Source organism: Schistocerca piceifrons, chromosome 1 (genome assembly GCF_021461385.2).
Source record: "Schistocerca piceifrons isolate TAMUIC-IGC-003096 chromosome 1, iqSchPice1.1, whole genome shotgun sequence".
Taxonomy (NCBI): domain Eukaryota; kingdom Metazoa; phylum Arthropoda; class Insecta; order Orthoptera; family Acrididae; genus Schistocerca; species Schistocerca piceifrons.
This window is the reverse complement of record NC_060138.1, coordinates 1,165,242,596-1,165,255,850: the sequence shown is the minus strand read 5'-3', so window position 1 is coordinate 1,165,255,850 and position 13,255 is coordinate 1,165,242,596. Positions and strand designations below refer to the sequence as shown.

The 13,255-nt window shown below is 38.1% G+C and overlaps 1 protein-coding gene across 1 annotated transcript in view; it reads left to right on the top strand.

Moving 5' to 3' along the window:
* Window positions 1-1,636: 1,636 nt before the first annotated feature.
* The window catches only part of LOC124778855 (double-stranded RNA-specific editase Adar-like), a 29,104-nt gene continuing 17,485 nt past the window's right edge, over window positions 1,637-13,255 (top strand). Inside the window, exon 1 of the mRNA XM_047253672.1 lies at window positions 1,637-1,676. Coding sequence (XP_047109628.1) covers window positions 1,637-1,676 — 40 coding nt within the window. The remainder of the gene's footprint in view (window positions 1,677-13,255) is intronic.

Genomic DNA, 13,255 nt, shown 5'->3' with positions numbered 1-13,255 from the left:
TGTCAGAGGTAGGAGATTAAATATAAAAAAACTTGCATACTTCACTTACTTTCACTCTATTATGTCATATGGGATCATATTTGGGGTAACTCATCAAGTGGAGCAAAAGTTTCTAGGGTGCAATAAGAATCATTTGTGGTGTAAATTTAAGATCATCATGTAGAAACCTGTGCAATGAATTTTGTATTCAAACCACTGCTTCTCAGTATATTCATTCCTTAATGAAATTTGTTGCAAGTAATGTATCTCTTTCTCAAATATGCTGAGAGTAACAACCCGAAGAGAAGAAATAATGCTCAGCTACACTACTTACAGTAGTGGAACATGGCACTGTCTAGTTGAGATGGCAGTGTTGTTCCACATATATAACTTGTCCTTGAGCCAGTAGCATCATTGGGTTAAAATTTCTATCTGTATATGGTTCAGACTTCAGTTGTAATTGACTGGTATCTAAGTGAACAATGTTTGCATACAACCAGTTGGTGTCAACAGTTGTCTGTATTGTTTCTTGATCTATATCAGAGTTGAGTATCTAGTGATGTGTTTTTGTGGGTATAAACCTGATGGAGCCTTGCGTCACCCTACATCACAGCAACAGCAGCTGCCCCCATCGTCATCCCAGCAGTTGCAGCAGCAGTTCCTGCCAACATCCCACCAGTTACAGCAAGAGGTTCTGCCACAAACTGCACCACCACAATAGCAGCAGCCACCAAATTGACAGCCACCACCATTTCAACCACCTCCTCAAGCGCTACTTCAATCACTGGCATCTCAGCAGCAAGCACCAAAGGTACCTCTAGCTCCACCACCACTATAGGAACAGTCACAAGTGACATGTGTAGCAACTGTTAAAAATGTACTTCCAGGCACTCCAGCTGCTGGTCTCCAGATAAAAGCTGATCCTGATAAACCAAATGATGGAAGTGAAGTTATGCTAAAACCACAGCAGAAGAAAAGATCTCTTGCTTGTGAGTAATTCTCAGTAGCTGAATAATCAGATTACCTGATCAGTCTGATGGTTTTTTTTAGCCTTTTTAAAGTCGCACTGTAGGTTAATTTTAATGGTGAGTTGTTGGAGGCTTGTGCAAATTCACCTGTACTTGAGTTGCACATCTTTCTTTGTGTAGATTGAGTGATACTGAAATGCTAAAAATGTATTGCCAAAATACCTTATACCTCTGCAAGAAAGCATTGTTTTGTTAAAAGTACTGAAAAATTTCTCTGGTGTGAAAGAACTTCAAACTGATCAAATAATTTTCCAATCTTACCTGTTGCCCAGGTGAAATACTCTGAGATGATTTGTATTGCTTGTATTAGCCATTATTCTTATGCAAAACTTACTGTTCTTCCTAAGTGTTGAACTTACATTGATATTGTGCAGCTGCAGGAACAGGGGAGCGGGTGTAAGAAGCAAGTTCATACTGTCACAGATCCTCTCCCAGGAAGAGGATCAGTGTGGAGAAACAGGCTCCATCTAATGCAAGCTGTAGTGCTACTGAGCATTAGTAAGACAGCAGAAGTGACATAAAAAAGTAATGAGCAATTAAGTGTTTCTTGAAAGTAATGTTTTCAATAATGGTACCTACTGCTACAAATTCTGATAGCACAATACAACATTGTGTACTGTACTGTAGTAATGGGTAAAAGTTCTTGTGGATTGACGGGGGCAGCTGGAGGTGAGCAGTCAGGCTGTGATATTTATAGTTTGATAGTTAAGTTACAATTTAGGCCATTGAAACTGGAAATTCATACCCAAAAGAACTATGGGAAAGGAATGAAATGGGAAGGACTGGACACCAGGGATTTTATTTTCAACAATATTCACTGTTTTACCAAAAATACAAATAAAACTTTATTACATCAACAAAAAACTGCAGAAATAAATTACTGATTAAATGGTTGAAATAAATTAAGAGTGCTAATTAGCTGGGCCAAACTCAGTAACAAGTAAACTTTTTAAAACAGCTAAACATTCTAAGCAAATACATGCTCTCCTTAAGTGAACAGAAGCATGAATTCATTACAAAACTCGAAATTAAGCTAAGTATTTATTTATTTATTTATTTATTTATTTCACTCCTTAACAACAGAAAATCACAGCTCTGAAACTGTGAGGGAGGCTCACTTAAGCTTTCTTCTACTGTAAGATATTACAGAATACAGCATTTGTTATGTAAGCATACTAGATATAGAGTAAAACATCACAACCATATTTTTTTACAATCACTGTTAATACCTAAAGGCTTTCAGAGTTCAAGGTTCATTTGAAGAGAAAAAATACAATTAACATGGACACACAGATCAGATAGTTAGCCAAGATTTCAGATTTAATGTAACTTAACTTCTCTGTAGAGGGCACAACTTAGAAACATCAGGCTTTCATTACAGAATAGAGATAACCTTGCCACCATTTCACAAACTGGCTGACACTTCTAATGAATGGGTTGTCTGCCTGGATATCAAAGTGCCAATGTAACCAACTGATCACTCTGCAAGACAGTTGTGCTTGCTCATTGATGCAAGGGACAGCCAGGCCAAACACAAAGCCAACCAAACTTTACTACTTTGACCTCCCCCCCCCCCCTCCCCCTCACAGTTCTTTCGTGAGATTATGCATGGTGAACACAGGGCGCCGAGCTATTGCAGCCAATTCTTCTTTCCCTGGCCGGATTTCCTTCCCCCTGCCTCCCTCCCTCTCTATCCTTGCTCCTTCCCTGTTGCCACTTCCTTCCCCTCTCTTGGTGTTCTGATTTATGTCAACCTGGCTGTCCACCTGGTTTCCTGAATTGGCTGCAATTTTGTTCCTTTTGGTTGTTCTTTCATCCTTTTTGGCATTTAGGTCTCCACTTGAGGTTTGACCTCCACTTCAAAATTTCCTGTTTTTAGTGTGAACCATATGGGGAAGAACTCCCTCCCTAGCACCTAGTGTGGATTCCTCTCCCTTTCCTTCCCCTCTCCCTTCTCCACTGTAGCCCCCTTCCACTCTATTTCTCACCAAGCTGTCCACACCTTCAACAGGCCCAAGTGGCAGTTAGTAAGGAAATGCACTGGCATCAGTTCCCTTGGAGGTGGTTCTTCTCTGCCACAGTACATGAAAAAATTAGATAAAATACCCTACTTTAGGATATTTACTTTCACTTCTAGCTTAAGTCTAAGGAAAAAATGTTTAACACTGATGGCAAATAATGGTCATTACTTTATAAATAGATAAATTACATAGTTCTCATAACATTACAATAATGATCACTAAAATCGACTACAGTCTGAAAGATGGTGACTCTAAATTTTTTTTAAATCAAGTACACATTACACTACAAAACATTACTCTGTCATAACTGTCTGAAACTGGTTAAACTCGAAAGACTTTCGTTTCTTTCCCACTTGCAAAAATCACCTTAGTGTCTGAAATATGTGCATTGCCTCTAGAAAAAACTCAAGATGTGCAGTAGCATACATTTACTAATCATTACATTATGAAAAAATAGTCATATAAAAAAACTTAATTACTACTCAAATCAAAATTAAATGGATGTAAATCATCGCCCCACTTCTCTACTCCACTCTGAGCACTACTCTTTCAACCAGAAAATTAAAACCTCATTAAATCACTAAATGTTACCAAATAGTTGACCTGTCAGAATATTCACATCAGTCTAGCATCACAGTTATCAGTTAATCAGCAAAAGTACTGTTCTTCATCCCAGTATTACCACTTTAAGCTCATAATTCCTCAGAACACAAATAAAATTTTTCAAATAACCTATAGATCCAATGATGCAGCATTGACTTTTACCTCACTAAAATGCTGCTCTTTCCATTAATCTGTCATTCCCAGCTGCAGTGTCATGAATTGCACAATATAAACAGTACCCAATGTTGCCTAGTTCACAATTAGATCATCATTACAGTTACACCACATTTATTACTCATGTCTGTCAGCTCCATTATTTTACTTACCTTTATTCCCTCGTTAACTAGTGGAGTGTATTCTCAAAAAATGTTCCTACTGCAGAGATGGGCTCCCTAATCATTAAGACCCTAACATTATTCATTATTTTGTTATTTCATTATTTGTTTCATTCTCTAATAAATAAACACCTGCTCTGGTTATCCAATGCAAAATTGATTATGCTGAAAAACACTCCACAGTAACAGATGCTTATGCTAAGGCTAACTGAACTCTCATTACTGATTAGACGAAATTATCACTCAGAAAAACTGTTATTTGCTTGACATTCTAGCCTGACGGGTGATATACATACAAACCTTGCTTATTCTTTCCACGCATTACTCCAGGCAATTATGTCTAAAGTTGAAATACCTTAAAGTTAGAAAAGGCTGTACCATGACACAGATTATCATCTCCATATACTGACTGCACTGAACACACAAACTTCTATTATGCCACAATTAATAATGCGATCCATTATTCAAAATGGTTTTCACTGCATATTGTCTCTATTGCTGCACCAATGAGCCAATTACTTCCCATGTTAATTATCTTCCATATATGCTGACACTTCTCATTTTCTGTTTACTTTACCTCTTTGTCAGAAATCCTTTAATCCTGGTACCCATTTACTTTCTTCCATCCTTTTATAATTCCATTACTTACACCTAACACAAAATAATATATATAGGTAACACTAGAGAAACTTTTTTCTAAAATATTTCTGTACATAACTATCTTTCTGTAGAAGTAGAGGACACTGTTCCTGATTCACTTAGAAACTATACACAGCATAGGAGGAGAGTTTGACCGCCTCAGAAAACACAAAAAATGAGACAGACAGGTGGGGTAAGCATTATCACCACATAATGAATTCAACACAGAATGTTGAACCCCCTACTTGCTAATTGCACAAGGAATTAGTTCCAAATATTACATCAATTCTGAGATTTTGGATCACCAACAAATTGCACTCCAACAGCTGTGCTTCCAATTCCACTGTTAATATTACTTCGTGTTTCACAATCATTGATAGCTTACCAGCAGCACCAATAAGTTTTATTTCAGAAACATGCATCACTACTATACCCTCCGTGTTCTTAATAGATACAAAAAATGCCTGTGAAATACCATTCAAATCATTACCACTGTCTAGTAAACACTTAAAATGTATACCTTGTATGCTTGCTGTTATTACAGAATGCCACACTTCCTTTTCACTTGCCATGTAATCTTCTTCATAAAAGAAATCCTCATTAATCCTTTCCGTGGAAAACCCATCATCCTGCTTACCAAATTGATCATCATTACCACTTCCAAGCTCTAACTCTTCACTAGGCCTAATATTATCATCCTTTGTTCGTTCTTTCTTTACATACCACATGGACATCATTATCAAATATCAATTATAAATTATAAATTCAAATTTCTCATCCTCATCACTATTGGATTCGTCACTGCTATCATTACCACTACTATCAGAATCACACACACTGTCACTTTCTGTATGCTTTAGATTTTGTACCCCTTCCATGTTTTTCTCCATTTCTGTTGATTCTGAATCTACATTTTTATCTACTTTTACCAGTTTTTCCTCTACCACTACTGCACACTTGGTTTCTACCTCTGTTTATAAATCATTGTTAATCTGATCCATTTGGTTATAAAGTTTAACTCTGTTTTCAGCACAAAATTTCCGACAGCTTTGACTTCATCTTTACACTGTTCTTCAGAAGCCTCCACCCTCCTACTACAGTCATCACAAAGATTCTTTCTCTCTTCTACACATTTACAACTCATTAATGTTAATTTTTCATCAGTATTCTGCTCTATCTTTATTTTTTCATCACAATCTTGCCCTACTGCCTCAACCCTCTTATTTAATTCTGAAAGGCTAGAGCTACCTACCTTAATTTCCTTTTTAATTTCTTTCTTCATTTCATCTTTTAAGCTAGTTATGTCAGTTTTAATATTCCTAATATCTACTTTCATACTACTGATGTCTTCTTTCATATTATTTTCCACCCTACTAATGTCTTCTTTCATACTCATATTACTAAAACTACTCATAATTTGCCTTAATGTTGCTTCCAAATTTCCATCTGCCATAAACTTTTGCCCTTGCTGACTTTTGCTATTAGGTTCCTTCCTCTTAACCTCAATGATTTCATCCTCTTTGGTACTGTTTTCTTCCATTTTGCTCACATCACCATACAGTGTACATGATGTTTCTTTCTTTCCATCTACAACAGGACTTTCATCCCCATCATTCAAAGTTACATTCATGTTTGATTTATAATCACTTTCATCCACAGAACCAGTCCCATCAAGATATTTCTGTTCATTTAACAACTTACCTCTACAGTTGTTCTGTCGCATTGTCTTGTTCGTTAAGGTCATTCATCTACATCTAAGTGACTACTCTGCTGTTCCAATAAAGTGCCTGGCAAAGGGTTCAATGAACCACCTTCAACCTGTCTCTCTCTACTGTTCCACTCTTGAACGGCACACGGGAAAAATGAGCACTTAAATTTTTCTGTGTGAGCCCTGATTTCTCTTATTTTATTGCGATGATCATTTCTCCCTATGTAGGTGGGTGCCAACAGAATGTTTTCACAATCAGAGGAGAAAACTGGTGATTGAAATTTCATGAGAAGATCCTGTAGCAATGACAAAACGCCTTTGTTTTAATGATTGCCACTCCAATTCACATATCATGTCTGTGACACTATCTCGCCTATTTTGCGATATTACAAAATGAGCTGCCCTTCTTTGTACTTTCTCGATGTCATCCATCAGTCCCACCTGATGTGGATTCCACACCGCACAGCAATACTCAAGAATAGGGCAGACAAGCGTGGTGTAAGCAGTCTCTTTAGTAGACCTGTTGCACCTTCTAAGTGTTTCGCCAGTAAATCACAGTCTTTGGTTTGCTCTACTGACAATGTTATCTATGTGATTGTTCCAATTTAGGTTATTTGTAATTGTAATCCCTAAGTATTTAGCTGAATTTACAGCCTTCAGATTTGTGTGAGTTATCGCGTAATCGAAATTTAGCTGATTTCTTTTAGTACTCATGTGAATAACTTCACACTTTTCCTTATTCAAGGTCAATTGCCACTTTTTGTACCATGCAGATACCTTATCTAAATTATTTTACAAGTTGTTTTGATCATCTGATGACTTTACAAGACGGTAAACGACAGAATCATCTGCAAACAATCTAAGACAGCTACTCAGATTGTCTCCTATGTCATTAATATAGATCAGGAACAATAGAAGGCCTATAACACTTTCTCGGGGAACGCCGGATATTACTTCTGTTTTACTCAATGACTTTCCGTCTATTACTACAAACTGTGACCTTTGACAGGAAATCACGAATCCAGTCGCACAACTCAGGTGATACTCCATAGGCATGCAGTTTGGTTAGAAGATGCTTGTGAGGAATGGTGTCTAAAGCCTTCTGGAAATCTAAAAATATGGAATCAATTTGACATCCCGTGTCAATAGCACTTACTACTTCATGAGTATAAAGAACTAGTTGTGTTTCACAAGAAAGATAGTTTCTGAAACTGTGTGTCAATAAATAGTTTACTTCGAGGTACTTCATAATGTTCGAATACAGTATATGTTCCAAAACCCTACTGCTAATCGACGTTAGTGATATAGGCCTGTAATTCAGTGGATTACTACTACTTCCCTTTTTGGGTATTGGTGTGACTTGAGCAATTTTCCAGTCTTTTGGTATGGATCTTTCTGTGAGTGAATGGTTGTATATAATTGCTAAATATGGAGCTATTTTATCAGCATACTCTGAGAGAAACCTGACTAGTATACAATTTGGACCAGAGGCCTTGCCTTTATTAAGTGATTTAAGCTGATTTGTTACACTGAGGATATCTACTTCCATGTTTCTCATCTTGGCAGTTGTTCTTGATTGAAATTCAGGAATATTTACTTTGTCTTCTTTGGTGAATGAGTTTTGGAAAACCATATTTAATAACTCTGCTTTAGTGGCACTGTCATCAGTGACTTTATCGTTATCGCACAGTGAAGGTATTGATTGCGTCTTACCACTGGTGTGCTTTATATATGACCAGAAGCTCTTTGGGTTTTCTCTCAGATTTCGAGACAGAATTTCGTTGTGCAAATTATTAAAAGCATCTCACATTGAAGTAAGTGCTATATTTCAAACTTCTGTAAAACTTTGCCAGTCTTGGGGATTTTGTGTTCTTTTAAATTTGGCATGCTCTTTTCATTGCTTCTGCAATAATGATCTGACCTGTTTTGTGTACCATGGGTGATCAGTACCATCACTTATTAATTTATGTGGTATATATCTCTAGATTGCTGTTGACACTATCACTTTGAAAACATTCCACAACTTTTCTACACTTACATGATCAGATTGGAAGGAGTGAAGATTGTCTTTTAAAAAGGCGTTAAGAGCATTTTTATCAGCTTTTTTAAATAGATATATTGTGCGTTTCTTTTTGATGGTTGTAGGTGTTAAGGTATTCAGCCTAGCAGCAACTGCCTTGTGGTCACTAATCCCTGTGTTTGTCAAAATACTCACTATTTGTCCAGGATTATTTGTTGCTAAAAGGTCAAGTATGCTTTCGCAACCACTTACGCTTTGAGTGGGCTCAAGAACTAAGTGCTCAAAGTAATTTTCTGAGAAAGCATACAGTACAATTTTGGATGATGTTTCATTCCTGCCACCGGCTTTAAACATATAATTTTTCCAGCATATCGAGGGTAGATTGAAGTCACCACCGACTAGAATTGTATGAGTGGGGTACTTACTTGAAATGAGTCAAGTTTTCTTTGAACTGTTCAGCAACTATATCTTCTGAGTCGGGGGGTTGGTAAAACGATCCAATTAATAGCTTAGTCCAATTGTCAGGTATAGCCTCTACCCATACTATTTCACATGAACTATCTACTTCAATTTCACTACAAGGCAAACTACCTCTGACAGCAATAAATACTCCACCACCAACTGTATTTAATCTATCCTTTCTGAAGACTGTTAGATCGTTTGAAAAAATTTCAGCTGAACTTATTTCCGGCTTTAGCCAGCTGTCTGTGCCTAAAACTATTTGAGCTTCAGTGCTTTCTATTAGGGCTTGAAGCCTCTGGTTCTTTCCCAACACACCTACGACAATTTACAACTACAATATCAATTGTTTCTACAACTACCTTACTGTGTTTCACCTGCCCACTTTTAGACGGACGTCCCTTCTGTGGTTCCCTGAGACCCTCTAACCTAAAAAAACCGCCCAGTCCCTTCCACACAGCCCCTGCTACCAATGTAGCCGCCTCCTGTGTGTAGTGGACTCCTGACCTATTAAGCGGAACCCGGAAACCCACCACCCGATAGTGCAAGTCTTGGAATCTGCAGCCTACACGGTCACAGAACCACTTGAGCCTCTGGTTCAGACCCACTACTCAGCTCTGCACCAAAAGACCACAGCCAGTTCTATAGATGATGCTGCAGATGGTGAGCTCCACCTTAATCTCAGAAGCAAGACTGGCAGTCTTTACCATTTTCGCTAGCCGCCTAAAACCAGACAAATCTGCTCCGATCCAAAATGACACACGTCATTGGTACTGACATGAGCCACCACCAGCAGTCGGCTGCACCTTGTACTCTTCATGGCATCTGGAAGCACCCTTTCCACATCTGGAATGACTCCTCCTCTCCTTCCCCCCGCAGAATGCACACAGAGTGCACTCTGGCTTCCTTCCCCTCCTTGGCAACCATGTTCCTAAGTAGCCCCATTATGCACCTAATGCTGGAGCTCCCAACTACCAGCGAACCCACCCTCTGTGAATGCCCAGACCTTGCGGGCCGAGAAGCTTCCTCTGGAACAGGGTGGATGACTGCATCCAGCTCAGAGACATCGTCAGCCACAGATAACGCCTGAAACATGTTTGTTAAACGAACCAGGGAGGCCCTACGATCGGCCCCTCGGAAAGTTTTTCACTGCCTGCCAGACTTTGGAATGATCTCCCACTCAACCACTGGTGAGGGGTCAACCTCAGTGCAGGCAGTACCCGGGGCGGTCACAGTAGTTGACCGATCATAGGAAGTGGGGGATGTACTCGACGTACCTAGTATCCCTGCATCCGATCCCTCACAGTGACGCCCCTTGGCAGCAGCCTCAAGCTGTGTGATGGAAGCCAGCACAGCTTGGAGCTGTGAGCAAAGGGTTGCCAACTCAGCTTGCATCTGTACACAACAGTCACAGTTCCTACCCATTACTGCAGTTGCTCCTGTTTGAAGCTCATAAAAATATGCAACAAGTGAATGGTGTACTCCCCTTATTAGTAGCAGGAACTCATTATGCATCATTTAATACAAAACAGTTTTGCAATGAATTACCTTGTTTTTAATCACTTGTCTGCTGCTGCTCTGCTGTGATTGTTATCTCGACTCGTTTGCTGCTGCAAGTTGTAATTCTCTCAGCAAGAAGTCCTGTTTACCTCGGTCAGCTCTGTCCATCTGCGTGCTGCTTGGCTGCTCCTGTAGTCAATGACTGCTTCCATAAAACCCACACACTGATTGACTGCTGTCTTATGGCCATGAAACCCCAATGCTGATTGGCTGTAGCATCTCTTCCATTTAAATCACTGTAAACCGCTAGAGTTCAAACTTCACTGTCGAAATTCGAGGGTCTTCGTTTATTGTGCCTACATACAGTAGTCCTCATGTTGGGGCACCAAATGTGATTTGCCTGCTTTATTTCTTTGTTTGTTGTCCTCAGTGTCAATTTACTGCATTGCTACACTGGCTGAAAAATGGGTGTGGAAGTACAACACTGACTACTTTAAATGATGTAGCTGACAGGTGCACATTTGCATTTCACAGTACTTTACCTTCACTGCTCACAACCTTCCAATAATACACAGTTATATGGCCAGTGCGCTATTGTTTAACTTTCGATAACCCTCATTACTAGGGTGCAGGCGAACATTGACATACTATTACAATATTTTCCTGTTGAACATCTATGTGCAGTAAAAGCCTAACCACATAGTTAACATTTCTTGAAGAATAAAAAGTTACTTATTGAAACACACTGACATTGTTTTAACACATGGCCTAATTGTGTTACACTTATGTCACAGTTAAGTTGGTGCATTGCTGGTGATCTAACCAACACAGGCCGTGGACTGACTGTCTCGGGAGTAAAAATTGGGTCCTTATATATCCTCACAATAATAGGTACTGAAACTACATGTTGTTTGAAGTTAAATTTGCAGAAATTACAATTAAAACTTAATTAACTGAATACATCAAAAAATTCTGTTTTTTTTTAAACTGTTTCTTCTTCTAGTGGAGATAGGCTGAATTATTTGTTTAAATCATGAAATTAATGTATATAGTTACACAAACAATATTTTTGGCAAAACTGTTAATTACTTTGGAATTAAGGGCTGGCTTTACTAACATGTCTTTGAATAGAGCCAAATAGATCCTTTAAGAATACTATCAGTTGTTTCTCCAAATGTTTATAATTAGTACCGAATTTATATGTCAACAGTAGAATTTAAGTTATGATACAATTACTGATTTCACCCTATAACAAAAGGCACTAACTAGCAATGGTCAAAATAAATTAGAAAATCAATTACATACATAAAACTAACCACAAAATTAGACCTGGTGTTAGATTCTTTAAAACTGAGGGCCAACCTTTCTCTTTCATGGAAATACAGATTATACTCATGTCTGTTCATGGTAATTAGTTAAGAACAAAACGAATTTTGGAGGAAGATGGCAAAACAAGAGGGGAAGTAAAATTATCCCACCTTGCTTCGTCATAACACAAGAACAAAGACTTTTCCTTTAAACACGGAGTGATGAACTGACCAACTTGGATTATTCGATGTAACTGTGCTATGAAAGAACGACAATACAGAATAATTTAATTTCATTGTTGCCTGTTTCTCTGTTGTCAGTGAACAGAAGCACACCTGCTGACTGGAATTCGTCCCATAAATAAAACAGGACAGTCCTGTTTTTGGCCTCTGTTTACCGCATCGCCGGAATTTTTGCTAGGACGCAAATATATTCTGAATATTCTTGACATTATCTTTCTAATTTAGTAAGCAAATAATTTTTGGAATTCCTTGCTGTGATATGTGCTGAATCAACTCTTATCACACTTATTCTTATAACATGTGAGCGGTTTCTGTGGGCAAAGAAGACAAGACTACAACGTTTAAGCAGTCTTGTTGGCAGTTGATGTGGTGTGTTGTCATTTGTGTGAACACTGCTGGTATGTCTACACACAAATGCACCTTTTGTTCCAACATAAAATAAAAATAGCCTTTCCTCAAAGAAAAACAGCTTAGTTAGGAAGTTCAATATAAAATTTGCAGTGCCACGTACTATTCAATTGGACAGAGTGGGAACTTTGATATTATGCAGGCTGCAGCACAATAAATGAAACAAATGAAAGTTGGTACCTTCTTTTTGCAGTGTATTTTTGCTAACATTAAAACACCAATAAATACTGCGACTAACATGAGAACATGAGACTATTAGCAGAGAAAAAAATGTTTTTATTATAATGTTTGCCAGATCAGAACCACGCACGGCAAGATTTCTTTTATGTCATGAAGGTAAATTATCTTTTTGCACTGTTAATAATATAACATCATCCGCAGCCTGCGTCCACCTGTAAAACACATCATAAAATCTGCTGCTCTGCCCTGCAATCCCGAAAGCTGAAAAAAATAATTTTAGTTCACTATTACCTGTCCGCTTCTTTGCGGTATGATTGGTTTCATTTAATGCAGTTTGAATGCGCTGCAGCAGCAGCTCATTCATTCGTAGCACAGCTCTGCACCACAAATAATATTTAAATAGCTGAAAATGTCTTAAAAGGATGAGATAAAATACCAGGCAAGCTTACAAATCATAATACAAGTTTTCACTAAGTAACACTCTTCAAAACATTTAGACAGATTAAATTCTTACACATCTTTACTAATCAGTGCCTAATGACATCCTTTTCTCAATCTTGACAAAAGAATGCTACACAAGCTTACAATATAGCGTCACAGGCTCTTCCTACTCACATAACTCCAAAAGGATGACAGAGAAATTAATGCTCGGTCACTACTGTTTATACTCAGTTTAATACATTTACATCTTTGTTTGATATTTAATAAGTATCGTCTGTGGTGGTTTCAGCACCTACTGACACGGATATTATCTTTAAAAATAGATACATAATTCTATACAAGTATAAAACATGACACATAATGGTTCCTCTTTATTACATAAAG